We start from the raw sequence: 25,704 nt of genomic DNA on the forward strand, positions 1-25,704 counted from the left end.
AGCCAAAACGCTCAGGAAAAGCACCCAGGCCTTGAGTTCAAACCCTAGGTCCTGCATGCACACCCATGTACACAGACGCAGAGATTGAGAGAGAGAGAGAGAGAGAGGCTAAAAAGTAACACGTGCTTTGTAATTTTGCCAGTACTCTCTATTTAACCATCAAAAACAGCCAAGACAGGTTCTAATTTACACCTGTTTCGATTGAAGTCACATCTCACAGTTCCCAGGCGAGCTGCTCTCTCTGCCTTGCTCCAAGGCCAGCTGCCCAGCTTTTTTAGGATTTTGTAAACCAAAAAGTTAGCATAGGAAAGGCTTTCCCGTCCCTTGCAAAAATCCAGATAAACCTCTGGAACTCTGAAGAAAAGCTGATGAGGTAGGAAAAATGGGACATTTTACTACCAAATCCAGATCCCCACTACCACCACCCGTGCCGGCACGTCGGTGACCAGCGCCCCGGCGGCGGGGCCGGAGGCGGGGCCGGGCGCGGCGTCCGCGCTTTGGCGGGGGCTGGCTGGGTGAGCCGAGCGCAGGCCCCGCCCCCGGTGCCGCTCCGGCTCCTCCCTCCTCCAGGGCGTCCCCGAGCGCCTTCCGCGCTTGCAGCTTTGGGGTGGGAGCCATGCAGGACGCGGGGCTGCGGTCGCGCCCAGCGCGGGCGATGCTGCCGTTGCTGCCGCTGCTGCCGCTGCTGCTGGCCCAACCCGGGCTGGCGGCTTCCGCCGCGTCCCTGGCGCCGCCGCTTTTCAACGTGAGCCTGGACGAGGCCCCCGGGGTGCGCTGGCTGCCGGTGCTGCGCAACTACGACCCGGACTTCTTGCGCACCGCCGTGGTACAAGTCATCGGGTGAGCGGCGGCCGGGGGCGCGGGCGCGGGCGCGGGCGCGGGGCCGGGCCGGGCCGGGGCCCGGGAAAGCGCGGACTCCCTACTCCTCCGGGAGCGCCGGCGACCCGGCGAGGTTGGGTCGGCTTGCAAGTTTGGTGTCGGCCGTGGCACGCCCGATCGGAACCATTCCGGGGGCCGTCACCGGGGCTGCCCACGCCTTGCTTTTTTTGGGGGGGGACCCCCGTACCCCTGATTTTCCTTTTTCCCTCTTGGGTGCTGTGGATTGAGCGCCCCCGCAGTCCCACGTGTGCGCCCATCTGTCACTGAACAGATGTCACAGCGCCGTGCCGTGTGCTCGCTCGTTTCTAGCGATAGCGTTCCGGACTGGGTCCTGCGGTTGATCGGGCAAAGGATCGGGGAGCTGGAGCGCTTTCTGCCGCAGCCCTACGGCGACGAGATCCGCGGCATGTGCAACTTCCTGAACCTCAGCCTGGCCGACGGCCTCCTGATCAACCTGGCCTACGAGTCGTCCGCGTGAGTGGCCGGCCGGCCGCGCCTGCCCCCGGGCGTGACGTGGGAGGAGGCGGCCGCTCGGGAGGTGGAAAACACGCGCCCCGGGGCCACCGAGTCCCGGAGACATGACAGTCTTTGTCACAGCCTGGTGACCTGCCAGGGATTGAGAGCCTCTAGGAGGGGAGGAAGGGAGGAGGGGGCTGCGGGGGGGGGGGGGATCAGTTCTCTGCTTAAACATGGATGGAGCTTTTCCTTCACCTTTTCCTAAACCCTACCCATCCTTGCTGGTCGCTTTCAAAACTCTCATCCAGGGCTGGGAAGGTGGGTCAGTGGTGCTTGCCTTGCATGCATGAGGTCCTGGGTTCGATTCCTCAGCACCACACTAGCAGAAATAAACGGTAGTGGCGCTGTGGCCTTGAGCTGAAGAGCTGTAGGACAGCGCCCAGACCCAGAGTTCAGGCCCCACGACCGACAGAAACAAAACTCTTATCAAAATGGACTTACTGCTCTTCCCAATCGGTTCTGCCTGGGCTGTGGTTTCAGGGAGCTCTGCCTTATCTAATAAGGTCACAGATAATATGTGACTCTGCTTGGGACGCAGGGTGTGGTTGATCCCAGGCTTCATACTGTTGATGACCCTGTCTGTTTTTGGACCCAGTCCTGGTATTCAGAGAGGTTTGATTTGGTCTCTGCCTTTCACCTTATGTTGTAAGAACTTAAGAGATATGGCTAGCCTTGGTTGCCTAAAGATAGAGGAGGAAAGTTATTGGGATAATAAAATGTCCTGCCCCTGGTCTCTTCCCACCAACACCTAGAAGGGGTAAGAAGGGAAATGCTTCAAGACACAGAAGTCAGGGCTGGGAAGGTGGCTCAGTGGTAGAGTGCTTGCCTTGCATGCCTGAGGCCCTGGGTTCAATTCCTCAGCACCACATAGCAAAAAGAAAAAAGCTGGAAGTGGCACTGTGGCTCAAGTGATAGAGCGCTAGCCTTGAGCTGAAGAGCTGAGGGACAGCGTCTAGGCCCAGAGTTCAGGCCCCACAACCGGACCCTCCCCCCCCCCCAAAAAAAAAGACACAGAAGTCTGACACAGGCCTGGCACCGGTGGCTCACACTTGTAATCAGGAAGCTGAGATCTGAGGATCACAGTTCAAAGCCAGCCCAGACAGGAATGTTCATGAGACTCTTATCCCCAATAAACCACTAAAACACTGGAAGTGGCACTGTGGGTCAAGTAATAGAGCGCCAGCCTTGAGCTGAAAAGCTGAGAGACAGTGCCCAGGTCCAGAGTTCAAGCCCCACGACCAACAACAAAACAGAAAAAAAGAAATGTCTGTTGGGAAAGATGGGAGAGAATGATGGGGTGATTAAGATGATTTTTGATTAAGATGCATTTTACTTGGGCTGGGAATGTGGTCTAGTGGTAGAGTGCTTGCCTAGCATACATGAAGCCCTGGGTTTGAGTTCTCAGTACCACAAAAACAGAGAAAGCCAGAAATGGTGCTGTGGCTCAAACAGTAGAGCACTCACTTTGAGCTAAAGATCTCAGGGACAGTACCCAGACCCAGAGTTCAAGCCCACAATTTAAAAAGAAAAGAAAAGAAAAGAAATGCTTTCTCATTTCCAGAAGCAAGGCATACGAATGTGAATGTTTGAGGCTGAGTTATTCTAGCCATGTTTTGTTGAGGCTAGCTGGTCCCAGGCCCTTCATACACATAGCCCTATGGGGTAGGGGCTATTTATTGTTTTGTGATACGGAAACCAAGCCTCACAAGGAGCAACTTGATCCCTTTGTAGCTGGCAAGTTCCAAGGCTGCTACCAAAAGCAGACTCATCTCTAGGGTCCTGCAGTGCCTCTCCCTAGGTATACTGGTCTTACCTGTCCCTTGTGCTTCGAAACAATGTCATGTGAAACACTGTGGTGATTGCCTGTTTTCGAAAAGCACCTTTGAGAGAGATTATGCAAGCTTTGCATGTTACTTCTACATTTTGTCAGGCTCCTCCCTGACATGAACCTTTTGAGGATCCGAAACTTTAGAAGGAATTAAAACTTGCCCTAGCTTCCTTTTTTAGACAAACCAAAAATGAAGTAACATTGTGAGGATTTTTTCTTATTATAAAAATAATTCTTAGTGGTGCTATAGCTCAAGTGGTAGAGCACTAGCCTTGAGCTGAAGAGCTGAGGGACAGCGCCCAGGCCCAGAGTTCAAGCCCCATGACCGACAAAAAAAAAAGTAATACTTAATCATTATATAGACTTGGGGGACTGGGTGTGGTGATACAAAGCTGTAATCCCAGCTACTCAAGAGGCAGAAGTGGGAAGATCACTATCCAGCCTGGCCCAGGCAAGAAAACACAGGAGCAACTCCACAAGGTCAACAGAAACAAAAAGGGCATGGTTCAAAAACTGATGGAGTGGGGGCTGTGAAGGTGGCTCAGTGATAGAGCGCTTGCCTTGTATGCCTGAGGCCCTGGGTTCGATTCCTCAGTACCACATAAGCAAAAAGAAAAAAGCCGGAAGTGGTGCTGTGGCTCAAGTGGTAGAGCGCTAGCCTTGAGCTGAAGAGCTGAGGGACAGCGCCCAGGCCCAGAGTTCAGGCCCCACGACCGGACAACCCCTCTCTCCCCCCCAAAAAAAATTGATGGAGTGCTTAGAAGGTCCTAAATTCAAACCTTAGTATTGCCACCAGAAGTTCTTTAAAGTAGATTTATAATGTATATCAATTATAAGGAAAAACTGTCGCTTTGAGCATGTGTTTGAAAAATGAGACGTTTATTTCCTGTCTTGTATGCGTCTCATTCATCTGTGTTGGGCTTTTTCCCTTTCTCAGATTCTGCACCAGTATCGTGGCTCAGGACTCCACAGGCCGCATATACCACGGGCGGAATCTTGACTATCTTTTTGGAAATATTCTGCGCAATTTGACAGTAGATGTGCAGTTTTTAAAAAATGGCCAGGTACAGTCCGTATGACATAAGATATAGAAATCCAAGACTTTCTGAGCAAAGTGTACAGTCATTTGGATGGGCTGCTAACTTATGTGTATCATTGTTGTAAGAGTTTCTCAGAAAAATTGGGGGGGGCATAAAATCAGTCTTCCATCTGCTATGCCGAGTCGCTCCCCCTCCCCTGCTTCCCTGTGTTCAGGCTGCTTCTGAAATCAGAAAGGGCCCAGTATTGCAAGAGTGAGGGACACAGCTTCAGGGTTTAATGTCCTGGGTTTGAATCCTGCTGTTACTTCTGTGAACCTGCAGAATCATTCAGACCTGTTTTGTGCAGTGCACCTCAGAGAAGTTAGTAAGTACTTTATTGAAAAGGCTACTTAAGTTAAATGGAGTCATCTATATGAAGCCTGGGGTAGGTGTGTGATAGTAGGAAATTAAAAATTGAGCCTTCACTGTATGAAGATGGTTTACTCATATCATTCTTGTGTCATTTTGTTTTCAGCAGGATATCTTAAAAAGTGCAATTAAAGTCTTGGGCATAGTGGTGCCTGCCTGTAATCCCAGGCAAGCAGGAATCAGAGATTAGAAGTATTACAGTTTGAGGCCAGCAAAGACCTCATCTCAATCAATACGCTGGTTATGAGATCTGCGATCTCAGTTATGCAGGAGGTGTAGGGAGGAGGATCATGATCTGAAGTTGGGTTGGGTAAAAAGCAAAATAATCTATCTTAAAAATAAAGGAAAAAAGATTGCAAGTGTGGTTTAATTGGTAGAAGGCTTACTAGCCGAGAACAGGGCTCTAAGTTCCAATTCCACTACTACCAAAAGAAGAGAAAAATAAAACCAAAAAACTAGCCTATTATTTGCTTGTTGTCAGATGGCTGTGGAAACCTCTAGAGAGACAGTGCAAGGCCTATGATGGCCATAGAGCAAATAGCATCTAAAAGCTAGATTTTAGCTTTAAGAACAAGGATAATTGCATTAATAGATACTAGAAAATAATTATTAAATACATGGTCATCAACTTTTGTAAAGAAAAACCTTTTCTCACTAAAGGTGCAAACAATGCAGACACATTTAAAGTGAAAGTTTCTCTTTTCTCAGTGGCATACTTTTTCTTTTTGGTCAGTCGTGGGTCTTGAACTCTGGACCTGGGCTCTGTCCCCTTGAGCTCTTCAGCTCAAGGCTAGCACTCTACCACTTGAGCCACAGCGCCACTTCTGGTTTTCTGGTGGTTAATTGGAGATAAGAGTCTCACAGACTTTCCTGCCCAGGCTGGCTTTGAGCCTCAGTCCTCAGATCTCAGCTTCCTGAGTAGCTAGGATTATAGGTGTGAGCCACCAGCACCTGGCTTCAATGGAATGCTTTTACTTTGTCACTGTTAGCAATTTTTAATAAGACTTGCTTCAAAAATAATTGTTTCCAGGAGGAGGTAACAATGCTTAATAGGAAATGTACTCATTACCTTGCTCATGTAACTGTAACCCCTCTACAGTATTTTTACAATAAAAAACATATTAAAAAATTGTTGCCAAGCACCAATGGCTCATGCCTATAATCCTGGCTACTCAGAAGGCTGAGATCAGAAGATTACCTTTTAAAGACAGCCCAAGCAGGAAAGTCCATGAGCTTTTGTCTCCTGTTAACCCCCCAAAAGCCGGAAGTGGATCTGTGGCTCAAGTGATAGAGTACCAGCGTTGAACAGAAAAAAAAAAAAGTCCAGCAAGAATGCAGGGCCCTGGGGCTGGGAAAGTGGCTCAGTGGTAGAGTGCTTGCATTGCATGCCTGAGGCCCTGGGTTCGATTCCTCAGCACCACATAAGCAGAAAAAGCTGGAAGTGGCACTGTGGCTCAAGTGGTAGCACTAGCCTTGAGCTGAAGAGCTGAGGGACAGCACCCAAGCCCAGAGTTCAGGCCCTATGACCGGCAAAAAAAAAATAAAAAAAGAATGCATGGCCCTGAGTTCAAGCCTCAGTACCACCACAAAAGAAAAATAAATAAAAACAAGTGGAGGTGTTCCCACTGGGATATGCAAAATGACTTATTAAATATTTTAAAGTTAGATGTAATTATTATTGGTGACAATAAACAAGTTTTACTTGTTCTCCCTAACTTCCCAGAGGTTATGAAACCTGTGATGTTTATCTTATAAGCAAAGCAAAATGTTTTAAAATCAAACCCTATTTTCAACTTCCATAATGAGGCTTTTTTTAGGATAATGTTTTATAAATAGATAAAATACAAGGATTACAAGGGAAATCAAAGAAGTTGAAATATACATCATTTCAATGCTCTACCTCCCCCTCACCCCCCACTTCTGTCATGGGGCTTGAACTCTGGGCTCAGGTACCATTGTTGTGAATGAAAATTCCTGTAACTTTTACTGTCCATATACCTCCAGTGCCACTGTTACTGTGTGCATTCATTAAAGAAGCAGTTACAGGGCTGGGAAGGTGGCTCCATGGTAGACTGTTTGCCTTGTATGCATGAGGCCCTGGGTTCGATTCCTCAGCACCACGTAAGCAGAAAAAGCTGGAAGTGATGCTGTGGCTCAAGTGGTAGAGCGCTAGCCTTGAGCTGAAGAGCTGAAGGACAGCACCCAGGCCCAGAATTCAGGCCCGATGATCGAGAGAGAGAGAGGAGAGAGAGAGAGAGAGAGAGAGAGAGAGAGAGAGAGAGAGAGAGAGAGAGAGAGGAAGGATGGAAAGAAGGAAAGAAAGAGAGAGAGAGAAAAGTAGTTACATTTCAGGAAGAGATTAGTGAAAATAAAGATACCCCTTTTTCCCCACTCTATTTCACTCCACTGAATTGGATCCATGCATCCCCAAGGCTTAGAGCCCTATTCTAGAATACTCTTTCAGAGATACATTCTATTACATTGAAAAATATATATTGGGAAAAAATATTGAAGAGTATTCCAGGAAATGGTGATTTTGATGTATATTTTGGCAGAACAGCATAGTAGTACCTTCTCTTGATTTCAGATCGCGTTCACTGGGACCACTTTCGTTGGCTACGTGGGTCTGTGGACTGGGCAGAGTCCATACAAGTTTACAGTTTCTGGCGACGAACGAGGTAATCACAACAAACTCCTCCGCATTTTTCCTATCTCCCTGTTTAATTCTGGCACAGACTTTGTTCACTCACCTAACAGTATGTAGAAAAATACCCAGCACGTGACAGGGGCTTACGTCCAGTGAGGGGAGCCCCACAGTAGTGATTCCAGCCAGACCATATGAGGTGGTGAAAAGAGTTGCAGAGGAGCCACACAGGAAGATGGGAGGGAGGGCACCAGAGGTAGGGCAAGGCAGGGGGTGAACTCCTACAGGTCAGAGAAGGACCAACCCATGGGATCCCTGAGCCAGGTCTGCAGAAGTTGGGAAAGGCCATTCCTTTTTTTTCTTTTTTTTAACTGTCAGTCGTGGGGCTTGAACTCTGGGCTTGGGGGCTGTCCCTGAGCTCTTCAGGTCAAGGCTGGTGCTCTACCACTTGAGCCACAGCACCACTTCTGGTTTTCTGAGTGGAGACAAGAGTCTCACGAACTTTCCTGCCCGGGATGGCTTTGAACTGTGATCCTCAGATCTCAGCCTCCTGAGTAGCTAGGATTACAGGCGTGAGCCACAGGCGCTGGGCTGGCAAAGTCCATTCCAGTCAGAATATGATAGGTAGATTCCAGAAACAAAACAAGGTCAATTTGGTTACAGCATGGAGTAAGAGAGTAGCGATATTACAGTTGGAGAGGGGACAGGAGGCATGATGAGGGCTTTAGTGTGTGTGTATGTGTGTGTGTGTACATGTACATACATACGTGTGTGTGTACGTGTACCTGTGTGTGTGCTGGTCCTGAGGCTTGAAATCAAGGTCTAGGCTCTGTGCCTGAGCTCTTTTTGTCGAGGCTAGCACTCTACCACTTGAGCCACAGTTCCACTTCTGGCTTTTCAGTAGTTAATTGGAGATAACAGTCTAATGAACTTACCTGCTTGGGCTAGCTTTGAACCTTGATCCCCAGATCTTAGCCTCCTGGAGGATCTAGGATTACAAGTGTGAGCCACGGTGCCCAGCATAGTGGGGACTTTTGCTGCAGTACTGGAGACTGAGCATAGGGCCTTGAGCTTGCTAGGCACAAGCTCTACTCCTAAGAGTTCAGCCTCCCTATTTTTGCATGCTAGAAAAACATCTATTGTATACATGTGTTCACACATACATACATGTTGTTTTTTTCTGATTGGCATGAAATTCAGGCTTAATCTTTGAAAACTGATCCTGGTAAAAATCACTCTTCATCAACCAGCCTTTCTTCTCCATCAGCTTCTAATATGGGAAATAATTTTTTTATTTCCATTTCCTGGAGTTCATCTCGATAAATATTATTTTATATGGTTAGATACACATAAGCATTGAGTCTTTGTATTCCTCTCCTAAGAAGAATTTTTTTTTCCAGTCCTGGGGCTTGAACTCTAGGCCCAGGTACTATTCCTGAGCTTCTTTTTTTTTTTTTTTTTTTGCGGGGGGCGGGGGGGGGGAGTCCGGTCATGGCGCCTGAACTCTGCGCCTGGGCGCTGTCCCTCAGCTCTTCAGCTCAAGGCTAGTGCTCTACCATTTGAGCCACAGCACCACTTCCGGCTTTTTTTTTCTGTTTATGTGGTGCTGAGGAATCAAACCCAGGGCCTCATGCATGCAAGGCAAGCGCTCTACCGCTGAGCCACCTTCCCAGCCCTCCCTGAGCTTCTTTTGCTCAAGGCTAGCACTCTACCATTTGAACCACAGCACCACTTCTGACTTCTTCGGTTTATGTGGTGCTGAGGAATCGAACCCAGGGCCTCATGCATGCGAGGCAAGCACTCTGCCACTGAGCCACCTTCCCAGCTGAGAATTTTTTTTTTTTTTAATGTTCATGGTAGTCAGGTGCTAGAGGCTCATACCCATAACCTTAGCAACTGAGGACACTGAGAGCTGAGGATTAGGTTCAAAGCCAGCCCAGGCAGAAAAGTCCTGTGAGACTCTTATCTCTAACTAGCAAAAATATGAGAGTGGAGGAGTGGCTCAAGTGGTAGAGCACCATCTTGAGCACAAAGACCAAGTAAGAGCACGAAGCCCTGGGTTCAAGTCCCAATACTGGTGTGCGCACACACACACACACACACACACACACACACACACACACACACACACACAATGTTAATGGTGCTTGGACAGCAAGTTTATGGCTCCTTCTTTAACTCAACAGATAAAGGCTGGTGGTGGGAGAATGTGATCGCAGCCTTTTTTCAGGGCCACTCTCCGATCAGCTGGCTTCTACGCAGCGTGAGTAGATCCCCTGTTGGCCCCTCCTCGCTGAACTTCTCTAAGCCACAGCAAACATGGTGCAAGGCGCTGTCAGTTTACAGTATTGGTGCTTCCTCCTTTTTATTTTATTTTATTTTTTTCCAGTGCTGGGACTTGAGCTCAGGGTCTGGGCACTGTCCCTGAAGTTCTTTTGCTTATAGCACTTTACCATTTGAGTCACTGAGCTATTTCTGGCCTTTTCTGTTTGTGTCACTGAGGAATCAAACCCAGGGCTTCATGCACGCTAGGCAAGAATTCTACGACTGAGCCACCTTCCCAGCCCACAGCATTGCTTCTTAATGGTAGAAGGTTCTGAAAATAATAAGCTACAAGCATGTAAATACTAAAGACACCATAGCTGGACACTAGTTCACGTGCACAGCAGATTTTCATTAGTACCATTACATCACAGTAGCCAAGAGTCTAGCGTAAGCCACACTTGGCTTTGATTTGGGCAGAAGTAACTCAGTGTTTTAAAGGAAGAATGAGAGTATAGGGAAAGGGGGTGACCAGTTGTAAGCGGAAAGGGGTGGTCCACACGAAACCCACCTGGACTTGTTATTTTTTTATCCATTCATTCTCCTTGTTAGTTTTAGAGTTTGAACTCAATGCATCATGTTCTTGTTGGCTTGCTTGCTCGGCTTGCATACTACCAACTTGAGCCACGCCGCCAACCCTGCTTTTTACTAGTTCATTAGAGATCGAATCTAGTGGGGTTTTTTTTGCATAGGTTGACTTCAAACTAAGACACTTAGATTTCAGTCTCCTGAGTAGCTAGGATTATAGGTATAAACTACCAGCTGGCTCAGAGCCTTACTGAAGTGGACCTTCTGTGGTTGTAGACACTGGATGACATGAGCCCCCTTTTCATGCATTGGCTGACATGAACAAGTTCTTCTGATTACCTTGAATTTTGTACAGTAACTGCTTGATATAAGAGATGATGGGGTGTGTGTGTGTGTGTGTGTGTGTGTGTGTGTGTGTGTGTGTGTGTGTGTGTGTGTGTGTGTGTGTGTATCCTATCAAGAGTGTGTGTGTGTGTGTGTGTGTGTGTGTGTGTGTGTGTATTGGTACTAGAGCTTGAACTCAGGGGCCTGAGTATTGTCCCTGCACTTTTGCCCAAAGCTAACACCCTACCATTGGAGCCACAGCTCCACCTCCAGCTCTTTTGGTGGCTCATTGGGGGGAAAAAAAGCCTTATGGGCTTCCCTGCCTAGGCTGGCTTTGAACGTCAATCTTCAGATCTCAGCCTCCTGAGTAACTAGGATTACAGGCGTGAGGCACCAGTGCCTGTAAAGCTGGGTGCTTGGTGGACCCCTTAACTGTCCACACCATGCACCTTTGGAAGTCTTCACCCACATGCAGAGTGTCAGAGCAGCTGTGGGAAAGCATGTAGCATGCTCTCCTTCCTCCCAAGACATTAGCAGTTGAACCCATCAAGCCAGAACCCTGCCCCACTCCACCCACTGCTCGCCATGCAACTGCCGCTCTGATGCTGTAACTTCTCTTTGTCCCTTTGCCAAGCTTCTCTTATGAGAAGATGGTCTTCTTGACCTCTCCTCCAGGGCTGGCACTGCCTGCCTTGTGTCACCACTGCCTGTTGACTTCTCTGTCTTCCTTGCAAGTGTGAGGGGAACAAGAGCCGTGTCACTCATATTCAGTGTTTCAGCCCCAGCCCTGAACAGTGCCCAGCCCATAGCAACATTTAAGAAACACCTGTGGGGGCTGGGAAGGTGGCTCAGTGGTAGAGCGCTTGCCTTGCATGCCTGAGGCCCTGGGTTCGATTCCTCAGCACCACATAAGCAAGAAGAAAAAAGCCGGAAGTGGCTCTGTGGCTCAGGTGGTAGAGCGCTAGCCTTGAGCTGAAGAGCTGAGGGACAGCGCCCAGGCCCAGAGTTCAGGCCCCACGACTGGACCCCTCCCCCCAAAAAAAGCACCTGTGGGGGGGCAGGGATGGTGAGTGTAAGCGAGGTGATGGTTCCACCGTTGCTATGCCGGTATGTCACACAGAACTGGTTTTGCCAGCAATTCTGGCAGGAAAACCCAGCAGCCAGAGCAATTGTATGATAATCTGTAGTAAGCACAAGCTAAACAGGACATGGGAGTGTGTGTCTGTGTGTCCTTGTGTCCTGGGGGACCAACCACCTGCTTTCTACACTGGAAAAAACAAAAGAGACCAAATGCCGTTGGCCTATTAGGCCAGTGCCAAGTACCATTTTGGCCATGAGCCAGGGACAGAGACTCAGGGTTTTACATGATGCACATGCCGTTAGCTCCCATACAGGGGCCCATGCTTGTAACTCCAGCTATTGGAAGATCATGGTCCATGGCTAGCCTAGGCGTTGGTGGCAGGTAGACCCTTTCTGGTCAAAAGAAAAAGGGACTGGGGCATGGCTTGACTGGGAGAGTGCTGGCCCAGCAAGAGCAAGGCCTCAGGTTCAATCCCTGTGTCACCTAAATAGTAAAGAAGAGGGGGAAGGGATGAGCTGTGGAAAGCACAAATGGATGAGAAGCATGGCAGCCCTTGGTATGTTGCCAAGGTGATCTGCTTCAACAGCACACAGCTTGGTAAGCCAAGACTGGGACTTGATCCTTTAGCCTTTTGGGAGAAACTCCTGCTGCTATTGGTTTCCCAGTGAAGCAGAGGTTTCTTCCCATTCAGGCACCCTGATGACAATAGGCAAAAAGCAGAGCCGTTTGAGGCGAGAGCTGTGGGTTAACAAACCAGGAGAATGCCCTTGCACCAGCTGTCCACCTATCAGTGTGGACCATTCCATGGATAACGTTCTCAAGGATGATTTGTCTTGTTGCTCAGACCCTGAGTGAGTCGGAGAATTTTGAAGCAGCTGTGTTCAGACTGGCCAAGACCCCCCTCATTGCCGACGTTTATTTCATTGTGGGTGGAATGTCCTCCAAAGAGGGCGTTGTTATCACCAGGAACAGACGGGGCCCAGCAGACATTTGGCCTCTGGATCCTTTGAATGGAGCGTGAGTACAGAGTGTACAGTGCAAGGCTCTGGTCTTTTTCTATGAAACACATTTTTTTTGGTGGGTCCTGGGGCTTGAACTCTGAGCCTGGGCTCTGTCCCTCAGCTCTTCAGCTCAAGGCGAGTGCTCTACCACGTGAGCCATTTTTAGCGCCACTTCTGGCTTTCAGGTGGTTAATTGGAGATAAGAGTCTCACAAGCTTTCCTGCCCAGGCTGACTTTGAACTGTGATCCTCAGACCTCAGCCTTCTGAGTAGCTAGGATTACAGGTCTGAGCCACCAACTCCCAGGTGAATTTTTTTTTAAATTTGATGAAACTAGAAGTGGTTTTTAGTTTTTAAGTATTTCTTGTCTGACCAAGATGCATTTGTCATGTTCAAATGAAACCCCCTGGGCAGCTAATTGATGCTAATAAAAAATAAAGAAGTATTTCTTCTATTGGAATGTCCTAAGTGGCTTGGATAAGACAGGAAGCTAGCCGGCGCTGGTGGCTCACACCTGTAATCCTAGTTACTTAGGAGGCTGAGATCTGAGGATCTCAGTTCAAAGCCAGCCCCGGACAGGAAAGTCTGTGAGACTCTTATCTCCAATAAACCACTAGAAAACTAGAAGTGGTGCTGTGGCTCAAGCAGTAGAGCACTTGCCTTGAGCTGAAGAGCGCAGGGACAGTGCCCAAGCCCAGAGTTCAAACCCCACAATCTACAAAAAAAAAAAAAAAAAGACAAGAAACTGTGCTCTGTTGTAGGTGGTTCCTAGTCGAGACAAATTATGACCACTGGAAGCCAGTACCTAAGAAAGATGACCGCAGGTAAATGACTGTCTGCTTTCTGCGTGCTCCGTTTGCATGGTCAGGAAATGGTCCCCTTCTCCCATAAGGACTGGAGAGACCTGGAATGCTGGCCCCTGCCAGAAAAGTACACCTGGTTTCCTCACCAGTGTCTTGACCAGCATGAGAAGTACGTGCATGGAGGAGAGCGTGGAGGGCCTCTTGGCTTGCTGGGTCCAGGTTGGCTCTGTCCTTGGGGTCAGGAGCTCTGGATCCCAAAACCACCCCATCAGTGACCCACTGTGTAACGTCTTGTGTCTCTTTCGCCCACTTGTGAATGAAAGCAGAGGGTTAGATTTATTGCCTCTTATATAAGACTTTAAAAAGAAAACAACAAATCTGTGACTTTCATGGTTCTTCCTCCCTTTTATATGTGCCAGAACCAAGGCTTGAACTCAGGGCCCTGCTCAGCTTTTTTACTCAGCTGGTGCACTACCACTTGAGCCATGCCTCCAGCCCTGCTTTGGGCCAATTAATTGGAGATGGAGTCTTACTTTTTCTTCCTGGTTTAGCTTTAGACCTCATATCTCAGCCTTCTGAGTAGATAAGATGACAGGCATGAGCCGTTCATGCCCAGCTTCATTGTTTCTTCTAACTGAAATTTCTTCTAGTCAGTGTGTCCCCAAAGAGCAGGGAGCTATATTCCTGGCCCCACCTCTTTGGTGAGAGCCTTTTGATCCTGCAGCAACTGTTCTTCTGCTTTGAGCACGTGAGGCCAAGGGTCAGCTGCAGGATGAGTCCTGCCTGCTGGGTCTTAGCTGAAGTATCCGTTGTGTGGGAACCGGGTTCTTTTTGGAGAAGAGGGAGATAATGAGACTGGAACTAAAATACCCTTTGAATGTCAGTGTTTCCTGAAGTGGCTGGTGACCTTTAACCTTTGTCCTTACAGAACACCTGCTATCAAAGCCCTAAATGCCACGGGGCAGGCAAACATCAGTCTAGAGGCACTTTTCCAGGTAACTGTCCTTCAGGATGCTTGATGTCTTTAATACTAGAAGAAAAATTCTCTGTTTTTCTTGTTTTTTTGCCAGTCCTGGGAACTGAACTCAGGGCCCTTGTGCTTCTCTGAGCTTCTTTTGCTCAAGATTAGCGCTCTACTGCTTGAGACACAGCGCCACTTCTGGCTTTTTCTGTGTATGTGGTACTGAGGAATCAAACACAGGACTTCATGCATGCTAGGCAAGCGCTCTACCACTAAGCCACATTCCCAGCCCAAGAAAAATTCCCTGAAATCAAGCAAAAGTTGGCAGCAAATGTTCTAGCCAGTTAAAAGTATCTTTTTAACCTGAAAGCCATGCAGCATTTTAATTCCTTTTTTGTTGTGGATTAAAGCATTCCACTTTACCCATATGTTCCTTTATGTTAAAAAGAAATACAGAGGGGGGACCAAGATGGCGACGGGGCAGTAGGGAAACGCCACAGCTCTCTCCAACCAAAAAGAGAGTTCGAGTTCCAACGCTTAATCTCCCCAAGAGACCGACAACAACAAAAAGACGAACACTCAGAGAAAAACCAGAGGCAGAGAATAACAAAAAAGAAAGAGGAAAAGAATTTCAAAACAGAGAAAAGCGAAGACCCCTCCCCCAACCTTTACTGGCCGCGCGGCAGCGCGCCAAGCCGCCGGCCAGCCGGCCCGGCGGGGGCTGTGGGAGCCCCAGAGAAACAGCAGAGACACAGGGGGCCACTTTCAGAACATCTGGTACTGGTTTGCAGAACAGCAGATCACCAGGAACAGAGAAACCTACCAGCCGGGAGTCTCCACGAGGATCCCACCCCCACCCCTCACTCTCCACCCGAGCAGAGAGGCTCCATCCCGCCAAAGTCGCTCGGCATCAGCAGAGTGACAAAAGGACCTGCGGCAGACCACCCGGCCCGCCGGATCGCGATCGCAACGATCCAGCACTCTCCACCCGAGCAGAGAGGTTCCATCCCGCCAAAGCGGCTCGGCGCGACAAAGGGTCCTGTCTGCAGACCACCCGCCCGCCCGATCACGATCGCAACAACCCGGCGGGGTCACTTGGGCCCCAGAGGTACCGAGAAGAAGCTGCCTGAGCGTGGACACTCTTGACCCAACAGCTTCGACAGAGGCAGAGACAGAAAAGAATCACACAGAGCCACCACCGCCCAACCCAGCCCGGATTGCAACAACAACTGACGACCTACACCACACAGAAACAACCAGCTCCAGGGTGAGTACCCCACAGGGGAAGTGTATCCCTCAAGGGAGACCAGAGCTGGAGGGAATCCCCAGACCCTGACCTAGACTCCCTACCCCAGCACCCGGACCACAGGACCCACTAAAACTGGGAACTGTTTGAGAGCTCCACCAGCCCGTGGAGCACACTCAGCTGGCCAGGCTAGAGCAAGAGCACCCCTGGAAGGGAGCTTAAATGCCCAAGCCAGGAACAGCGCCCCTGGGTCAAGACTACCAACAGTAGAAGAAATTTGAACTGTGTCCCCCAGGCTGTATAACCTAGGGGGTATACACATCAGCACAGGCCTAACAAGCGCGCTCCAGGCTGGGGCCGGAACCAAGCCCAGGGATCCGGCACCTGAACAACACAACCAACTCCTCCCAATTGAAGTAAAAAGCTGAGCATACGCCTCAACAGAGGGGAGAAAACCAGGAAACAACACTCCCCCGGGAAGCACGCCTGTGACAACAAAAGACCTGGAGGCCCAGGACAAGAGAAGCCCAAACCCCACCAAAACTCCACCCATATACCCTAGACTGGGAATTGGGCAACACAGGCTGCCAGCACCTGATAGTAAGCAGGAGCTCAGACTGTTAAGGCGGCTCAGCAATAGAGTGATAGTCTTGGATGTATGAGGCCCTGGATCTGATTCCTCAGCATCACAAAAGCAAAAAGGGTCAGAAGTGGTGCTGTGGCTCAAACGGTAGGGTGCCAGCCTTGAGCTGAAAAGCTGAGGGACAGCACCCAAACCTAGAGTTCAAGCCCACAACCAGCCCAAAACAAATAAACAAAAACACATCAGGAGCCCATAGCAGACTCCAGCATTTGGGAGAGTGCATCCAGAGCATCTGTTCTTCACAAGAGCACCCGTAGGAGCAAACACAAGCAGTCTAGGCTGCTCAACCCTTCCAAAGGCGGGAACTGTCAGCAATCTACAGCAGAGAGCTGAGAATCCTAAGTAAGTCAGAATAGCAGCTGGAAATAGGCTCCCAACAGAACCCAGATCAGGCACAGACTCTCTCTACCAATACAGAATCAGCAACCAAGCAAAGACAGACACACCAAAACAAAATTGAAGAGCAGTCTCCTGAACCTCCATGCGAAAATCACAGAGAAAAATCACAAGGTTTACTACCACCCAGGACAGCAAGCTCACCTCAAAAGCCAGCAGCCACACAGGGGAGAGCCCCAGTGGGAGCAAAGCAGGAATGGAAGACAAAGGCTACTTCCAAGGGTTGCTGGAGGCAATGACTCAAGAAATAAAGCGAGAAATTTATCAGAAATTGAAAGAGCACAAGGATGAACTATCCAAAGAGATACAGGGTATCAAACAAGAGATGCATGCAAAAATAGAAGCTGCACAAACCTCAATAAGAAGTGAGATAAACGCCAAATTAGAGGTAATGCATACCTCATTGAGAGGTGAGATCAGTACTCTGAGAACCAACATTGAATCCATAAAGGGATCCATTTCCTCCATGCAAACCACAATAGAAGCCACTGTCAACAGAGTGAATGAAATGGAAGGTCGAGTGTCAGATACAGAAGACAGAATACACCAACTGGACCAAAAAGTGACAGATATGGAAAAATTACTCAAATTAAACCAAAGGGATATTCAAGAGCAAGCAGATAATGCTAAAAAATTTAACCTTCGCATAATTGGAGTGGACGAAGGTGAGGAATTCCAGAGCAAGGGAATGCAACACCTATTTAACAAGATAATCAATGAAAATTTTCCCCACCTCAAAAACGACCATCTTAACTACATCACAAAAGCTTATCGAACACCCAACAAGCAAGACCCCAGGAGAAACACTTCTAGACACATTATAGTAAAAATGATAGATCTGAATAATAAGGAAACAATCCTGCATGCAGCAAAAATGAAGAAGGAGCTATACTACAATGGGAAAAAAATAAGAATTACTGCAGATCTCTCCACACAAACAATGAATGCAAGAAAAGCCTGGGAAAGCACCATACGAGCCCTGAGAGCCAATAACTGCCAACCCAGACTGATCTACCCGGCAAAGCTAGCATTCACATTTGATGGAGAACTGAAAACTTTTAATAGCAAAGAAAAACTAAATGAATACATAAACATTAAGCCAGCATTACAAAGAATTCTAAGAGGGGGGACACAACCTGAAGAAAGCAGCCAGGAACTGGGGCCTGCCCCAAACAGGCATTACTCAAAGTCTAACTGAGCAAGCACAGGAGGAAAGGAAAAAAGAAAAACTTGGGAAAACGGAATGGCAGGGACAACAATGCATCTCTCTATACTTTCTCTTAATATAAATGGGCTGAATTCGCCAATTAAAAGAAAACGAACTGAGGACTGGATAAGAAAACAAGACCCATCCATCTGTTGCCTTCAGGAGACCCACCTCTCAGCCAAACATACAAACAAACTCAGAGTGAAGGGGTGGAAAAGGATCTACCAATCAAACGCCCCCAGTAAGAAAGCAGGTGTAGCTATCCTGATATCTGACAAAATAAACTTTTCATTAAAATCAGTACAGAAAGACAAGGACGGACACTACATATTAATAAAGGGAACAATCCAAGAGGAGGATATAACCATCATCAACTTATATGCCCCAAATATTGGTGCACCCAGATATGTCAAACAAATGCTCTCAAACTTACAGAATAAAATAGATCCCAATACGATAATACTAGGAGACTTTAACACACCACTCTCACCAAAGGACAGGTCTACCAACCAGAGGATTGGCAAAGAAGCTACCGAATTAAGAGAGGCCATACTTCAAGCGGAATTAACTGACATCTACCGAGTATTTCACCCTAAAACAACACAGTACACATTCTTCTCAGCAGCTCACGGAACTTTCTCCAAAATAGACCATATCATAGTTCATGCAAGGAACTTAAGCAAATACAAAGGGATCGACATAATCCCCTGTATCCTATCTGACCACAGTGGAATCAAGCTAGCTCTCAATAACAAAGCATACCGCAGAAATTTCTCCAATACATGGAAATTGAACAGCACACTCCTTAACAATGCCTGGATAACAGAAGAGATCAGAGAAGAAATAAAGCACTTCCTACAACTCAATGAAAATGAAAACACCTCACAAAGAAACTTGTGGGACACAGCAAAAGCAGTCCTGAGGGGCAAATTTATTGCCCTCAGTGCCCACATCAAGAGAATGGAGACAGACCAAGTAAATAACCTCATGTTGCAATTAAAACAGCTAGAAAAACAGGAAAAAATGGAACCTAAAGCTACTAGAAGAAGCCAGATAACCAAATTAAAAGCAGAGATTAACCAATTAGAAAATCAGAAAACCATAACCAAAATAAACCAAACAAAAAGCTGGTTCTTTGAAAAAATAAACAAAATTGATGGCCCATTGGCTAGATTAATTAAAAAAAGAAGAGAGGAAACCCATATTAATAGGATTAGGGATGCCACGGGAAACATCACCACACGTACCCAAGATATCCAAACAATTCTAACAGACTACTTTCAAAAGCTATACTCTCTAAAGGAAGAAAATCGGGCAGAAATGGATGCATTTTTAGAGAAATACAAGTTGCCCAAACTGAGCAAAGAAGAAGTTAACCAATTAAATAAGCCAATATCCTATAATGAGATACAGGAAGCTATCAAAAGTCTTCCAACAAAAAAAAGCCCAGGACCAGATGGATTCACAGCAGAATTCTATAAGACCTTTAAACAAGAACTAATACCCATACTCCTCAAGCTCTTCAGAGAAACAGAGAAGGAAGGAGCTATCCCAAACTCATTCTACGAAGCCAATATCACACTCATCCCCAAACCAGGCAAAGACCCAACCAAAAAGGAGAATTACAGGCCAATCTCCTTGATGAACACAGATGCAAAGATCCTTAACAAGATTCTAGCTAACAGAATCCAGAAACACATAAAAAAAATAATTCACTATGACCAGGTAGGCTTCATCCCAGAGACACAGGGATGGTTTAACATACGTAAGTCAATAAATGTAATCCAACATATCAACAGAGCCAAGGTCAAGAATCACATGATTATCGCTACAGATGCAGAAAAGGCCTTTGACAAAATTCAACATTCATTCATGCTAAAAGCTCTGGAGAAAATAGGAATAGAAGGAACATTTCTAAAAACAATAAAAGCCATTTATGACAGACCAATAGCCAATATTATACTTAATGGGGAAAAGCTACAACCAATTCTCCTAAAATCAGGAACAAGGCAAGGATGCCCACTGTCTCCACTCCTCTTCAATATAGTCCTAGAACCCTTAGCCAGGGCAATAAGGCAAGAAAAAGATATTAAAGGGATCCTCATAGGAAAAGAAGAAGTTAAACTATCCCTTTTTGCAGACGACATGATACTATACCTCCACGATCCCAAAAACTCCATCCCCAAACTCTTAGAAATCATAAATCACTTTGGCAAAATAGCAGGATACAAAATAAACCCACAAAAATCAGTTGCCTTCCTATACACTGATAATGTACAGGAAGAGAGGGAAATAAAGGGAGCAACCCCATTCACAATAACCTCCCGAAAAATAAAATATTTAGGAATTAACCTAACCAAAGATGTAAAAGAACTATTTAATGAGAACTATAAAAAGTTAAAGAAAGAAATTGCAGAAGACACTAGGAAATGGAAAGACCTCCCATGCTCCTGGATAGGCCGACTTAATATAGTAAAGATGGTAATACTTCCAAAACTAATATACAAATTCAACGCAATTCCTATTAAAATCCCAATGACGTACATCACTGAAATACAGAAAACAGTCCAAAAATTCATATGGAACAATAAAAGACCTAGAATAGCCAAAACAATTCTAGGGGATAAAGACAATATGGGAGGGCTATCCATGCCGAACTTCAAACTCTACTACAGAGCTATAATAACAAAGACAGCATGGTACTGGCACAAAAACAGACCCGAAGACCAATGGAACAGAATAGAAGATCCAGAAATAAATCCACAGGCCTACAGCCAGCTGATATTCGACAAAGGAGCCAAAGACATACAATGGAAGAAACACAGCCTCTTCAACCGCTGGTGCTGGGAAAACTGGGCAGCCACATGCAGAAAACTAAAAGTGGACCCCAGCCTATCACCATGCACCAACATCAACTCAAAATGGATTAAAGACCTTAACATTAAACCTGAATCTCTGAAACTACTGCAGGACAGAGTAGGAGAGACACTTGAACTAATAGGCACAGGAAGGAACTTCCTGAACAGAGTCCCAGGGTCACAACAAATTGGAGAGAGACTCGACAAATGGGACTACCTTAAAATAAAAAGCTTCTGCACAGATAAAGCTATCGCAACCAAGCTAGAAAGACAACCAACTAATTGGGAAAAAATATTTACCAGCAATATATCAGACAAGGGGTTAACATCCTGTATATACAGGGAACTCAAGAAACTAATCCCTCCCAAACCCAACACACCAATTACTAAATGGGCAAGGGAACTAAAGAGGGACTTCTCAAATGAAGAAATAAAAATGGCAAAGAAACACATGAGGAAATGTTCATCATCCCTGGTGGTGAAGGAAATGCAAATAAAGACAACCCTGAGATACCACCTTACCCCAGTCAGAATGTCCCACATCCACAAATCAGCCAACGACAAATGCTGGAGGGGATGTGGAGAACGAGGAACGCTATTACACTGCTGGTGGGAATGTACACTCATACAACCACTTTGGAAAGCAGTCTGGAGGGTCCTTAGAAAGCTAAAGATTGACCTCCCTTACGACCCAGTCATACCACTTCTAGGCATCTACCCTGAACAACAGGAACCAATATACAAGGACACGTGCACCTCCATGTTTATTGCAGCACTGTTCGCAATAGCTAGGATATGGAAACAACCTAGATGCCCCACCACAGATGAATGGATCCAAAAATTGTGGTATCTATACACAATGGAATATTATGCAGCCATTAGAAATGACAAAATAATGGCATTTGCAGGGAAATGGATGGAGCTAGAAGGAATCATGTTGAGCGAGGTAAGCCAAGAACGAAGAGACAAACAGTACATGGTCTCCCTGATAAGTGGATGATGAATCCAAAATGTTAGGTGATATGACAAAACTAACAGGACTTAAGAAACAAAGAACTCCCATTCATCTGGTTGAACCACTACTAAATATCCCCATGCTGCTGATCACATATATGGTATATAACATATGAGCACCGTTATATATTACAGACTGTGATAGACAATTTGCTCCAGGAAAGTTAGAATGAACTTGTGACTTTAAATGAGCATCATTATTCCACAATACTGTGAATTTCCGGAAATTAAGTAATCACTTAATCACGATCAAAAAAAAAAAAAAAAAAAAGAACCTTGGGGAAGGGAGGGAGGGAGGGGATGGTAGGGGGAAAACAATGGAGGGGGTAACAATGTTCAAGAGGAAGTGGAAGTGTACTCATTACCTCACTCATGTAACTGTAACCCTCTGTATAGTATCTCTACAATAAAAAAAATTAAAAAAAAAAAAAAAAAAGAAATACATAGTTGCACTGTGTATCTGTGTTTGTTATATTGTTCTGTAGCTGGGTATGAACTCAGGGCCTCTTGCCTAACATTTTTGTTCCGGACTAGCATTCTGCCATTTGAGCCAAGTCTCCAGTTTAAGCAGTTTGTTGCTTAATTGAAAGTAAGCACCTAATGGATTTTTTTTTTTTGACCTGGGCTGACTCAAACGTTGGTCCTCAGATCTCAGCCTCTTGAGTAGATGGGATTACAGGTGTGAGTTACTGGTGCCTGGCTCGTGTCCATAGAAAAGAAAAAGAAGCCTGGCACTGGTGGCTCGCACCTGTAATCCTCGCTACTCAGGAGGCTGAGATCTGATTATTGCGGTTCAAAGCCAGCCAGGGCAGGAAAGTTCGTGAGACTCTTATCTCCAAATAACCACCAGAAAACCAGAGGTGGCGCTGTAGCTCAGGTAGTAGAAGGCTAGCTTTGAGCTGTAGAGCGCAGGGACAATGCCCAAGCTCAGAGTTCAAACCTCATGACCGACAAAAAAAGAAAGAAAAGAAAAAGAAGAGCAAGGATTTAAACAGTTACAACTATCACACTGATATGTATTAAGTGGTTAATTTTTTCTTATAGATAGCCAACATGGATTTCTTCTACTTTTTAATTTTCTTGTCATGTGACTTTTTTCCCTATGCAGGTTTTATCAGTGGTTCCAGTTTATAACAAGTAAGTGACATGTGAAGGACAGCTGTTCATTTGTCACCCAGAGCAGTGAGTTCACCTGCTCTTCCCCAGGAGTCTGAGGGTTCTTGTGAGTAGATGTGAGCCTCATCTTCTTTGGGTTGTAAACTTGGCTTGATGTGTTGGTCACTCAGGAATGTTAAATTTCACTAGACACCAGTGGCTCATACCTGTAACCTTAGCTACTCAGGAGGCTGAGGTGTGAGGATTGAAGTTCAAATCTAACTCAGGCAGTGACATCTGTGAGTTTCTTAGCTCCAATAAACTACCTAGAAAGCCAGAGTAGAGCTATGGCTTGAGGATGTAGATCACTAGCCTTGTGAACACAGCAGTGATGAGGTAGCATCCTGGGATTACTCTTCTGTCATGTTGGGGATCAGGAAGCAGATAAGTAAGAATGTCACCAGTCAGGTGAGAAATTCATGAAGAAAACCAGGTGAGAGGAATGGAGGAATCCAGGAGGAACATGGCAGGTAGCCCTCTCAGTCTGGTAGCTATGGACATCCTCACAGGATGGATTCATGAACTCTGTCAGAACTCAGCTTTGAAAGATCACCTGAATGAACATAGTTCCCAGACTTCCAGGCCTTGGAGCAACAGCTCCAAGACTATTAGTCCTATGTTGCCCTCTTGTGCTGTGATGCAAAATTACACCCTCCAGCTATACCACACTGTTTTGAATGGTGGCTGTCAGTAGGCAAAATGTATAAAAGTGAAGGAATGACCAAAGCAGCTGAGATCCTGTTCATGGAGCCTGTGTTAGCCTTGGATGAGCTCCATCTTCATAATTTTGTCATCAGCCAGCTTTCTGATTCAGCAGTGGGCCCAGTGCCTCTGCCTTTACCTTGTCTCTGACAGTGCAGCTCCAGATGCATTGAGCATGCACCCCAGCTATCTTCTAAGACATGAGATAGAGAAGGACGTGAAAGTGTGTGTGTACACATATGCTTTTGTTGAGGTCTCTTACCTATTCAGAATGTAGAGTAAATGGCATAGTATTTTCTGTGCACCAGTATTCGGGCTTGCTCTCAGGGCCTGGGTGCTGTCCCTTAGCTTCTTTATGGCTTGAGCCACTGTTCCACTTCTGGCTTTTTGGTTGTTAATTGGAGATAAGAGTCTCACTGTTGTGCCTGGCCTGGTTTTGAACCACGATCATAGATTTTTATCCTCCTAGGCTAGGATTATAGGCAGGAGGCATCTGAGAAGTTTCCGTTCCAACTTGGCCTTCTAATGTGTTATCACACTAAAAGCAAAGAATACCTTGGTCTGTCGATTTCATATTTTAAGAGCTTGGAGATGAATGGGCCTCTATTTTTATTCTTAATCTAGATACTTAGTGTTAGGAGAAGGGTTTGATATATTTTCCCCATCTTTGGAATGCCAAGGGAAGTGACGCAAATGTAAGAACTCATCTCCTTATTTTCAGCTACACAGTTTATACTACTGTAATGAGTGCTGCCAGCCCAGACAAGTACATGACCAGGATCAGAAACCTGAGCTGAAAGTAAGTCTGCAGAAGAGTGAATTCCTCTGTGCTGAGAAAGATTTGCCAATTTTTTATTGGCAAATGTTTGGGGTGCGTGTGTGTGTGTGTGTGTGTGTGTGTGTGTGTGTGTGTGTGTGCGCGCATGTTGGTAGTTCTCATGGAGAACTTGTCTGACAGTGTTCGGCATGACGAGCAGGCAGGGCACACTACCTTGCCCTTCCTGTGCTAGCACTTGTGAGGCACCGACTGCCAGCGCCCCATCTTCCCTGTCTTGTAAACCTGGGTTGATGTTTTGTTCACTCAGAAATGTTAAAAAAAAAAAATCAGGGGCTGGGAAGGTGGCTCAGTGGTAGAGCGCTTATCTTGCATACATGAAGCCCTGGGTTCGATTCTCCAGCACCACATAAGCAAAAAGAAAAAAAAAAAGCCGGAAGTGGCCCCACGACCGGACCCAAAAAAAAAAAATCACAAGGCATTAGTGGCTCATGCCTGTAATCATAGCTACTAAGGAGGCTGAGATCTGAGGATCAAGGTTCAAAGCCAGCCCTGGAGGGAAAGTCCATGAGACTCTTTAACTCCAGTAAACCCGCAGAAAACCAGAAATGACCCTGTGGATCAAGTGGTAGAGTGCTAGCCTTGAGCTGAAGAGCTGAGGGACACCGCCCAGGCCCAGAGTTCAAGCCCCACGACTGACAAAAAAAAAAAAAAAAAAAAAGCCTCAGGAATACAACCCAAGCCTTGAGTTCAAGCTCCAGGATCCACAAAAAAAAAATAAAATAAAATTCTCAGTCTCAATGAAATTAATTATTTTTTTTCTTTCCTTACAGATGAACATTTAAAGAATGCAATCCTTGAAGAGAGTGAGCCACCAGTGGCTTACACCTGTAATCCTAACTTTTCAGGAATCTGAGATCTGAAGATCATGGTTTCAAGCTAGCCCAGGCAGACAGACCCAGAGACTCTTATCTCCAGTTAACCAGCAAAAAAGCCAGAAGTGGAGATGTGACTTAAATGTAGTGGTCCAACTTTGAGTGCTCAGACCCTGAGTTCAAGCTCTGCTATTGGCACACACAAACAAAAGAAATCACTGGAGAGCTATACTTTTTTTTTTTTTAAGAACTGTACTTTAATAAATAAGACACAGTGAAAGAATTACGTGATTGAAAAACACAGGCCAGTTTATCATTGAAGGTTTGGATGCTGTGAAGCAGGGCAGATCCCTGGAACAAGTGTTGGTGAAGTGGATTATATGGTTTCAACTCTCCTGTTTTTGTTGCCTGTACTTTCATGGAGTCTGCACAGTTCAGAGATAACTGATATCTGCTGCCTTATTCCCAGGGTCTCAGGATTCTGCTGTCATGCTTAACC

The 25,704-nt window shown here is 46.3% G+C and overlaps 1 protein-coding gene across 1 annotated transcript; it reads left to right on the plus strand.

Annotated features, from left to right (window-relative positions):
* Positions 1–588: 588 nt before the first annotated feature.
* Positions 589–25,491, plus strand: Naaa (N-acylethanolamine acid amidase). Its single transcript, XM_070012966.1, has 11 exons — positions 589–840; positions 1,189–1,353; positions 4,161–4,287; positions 7,259–7,349; positions 9,502–9,578; positions 12,415–12,587; positions 13,332–13,394; positions 14,302–14,368; positions 22,807–22,835; positions 24,277–24,354; positions 25,164–25,491. The coding sequence occupies exons 1-10, from the start codon at positions 617–619 to the stop codon at positions 24,350–24,352; spliced, it is 1,092 nt and encodes a 363-aa protein (XP_069869067.1). The 5' UTR covers positions 589–616; the 3' UTR covers positions 24,353–24,354; positions 25,164–25,491.
* Positions 25,492–25,704: the final 213 nt, after the last annotated feature.

This window comes from Dipodomys merriami, unplaced genomic scaffold, assembly GCF_024711535.1.
Source record: "Dipodomys merriami isolate MVZ:Mamm:240054 unplaced genomic scaffold, mDipMer1.0.p SCAF_9, whole genome shotgun sequence".
NCBI lineage: Eukaryota > Metazoa > Chordata > Mammalia > Rodentia > Heteromyidae > Dipodomys > Dipodomys merriami.

Coding starts and splice junctions, on each gene's coding strand:
- Naaa (XM_070012966.1), top strand. CDS start 617: ATGCAGGACGCGGGGCTGCGGTCGCGCCCAGCGCGGGCGATGCTGCCG. Junction 841..1,188: donor GCCGTGGTACAAGTCATCGG/GTGAGCGGCGGC, acceptor GCTCGTTTCTAG/CGATAGCGTTCCGGACTGGG. Junction 22,836..24,276: donor GTGGTTCCAGTTTATAACAA/GTAAGTGACATG, acceptor CCTTATTTTCAG/CTACACAGTTTATACTACTG.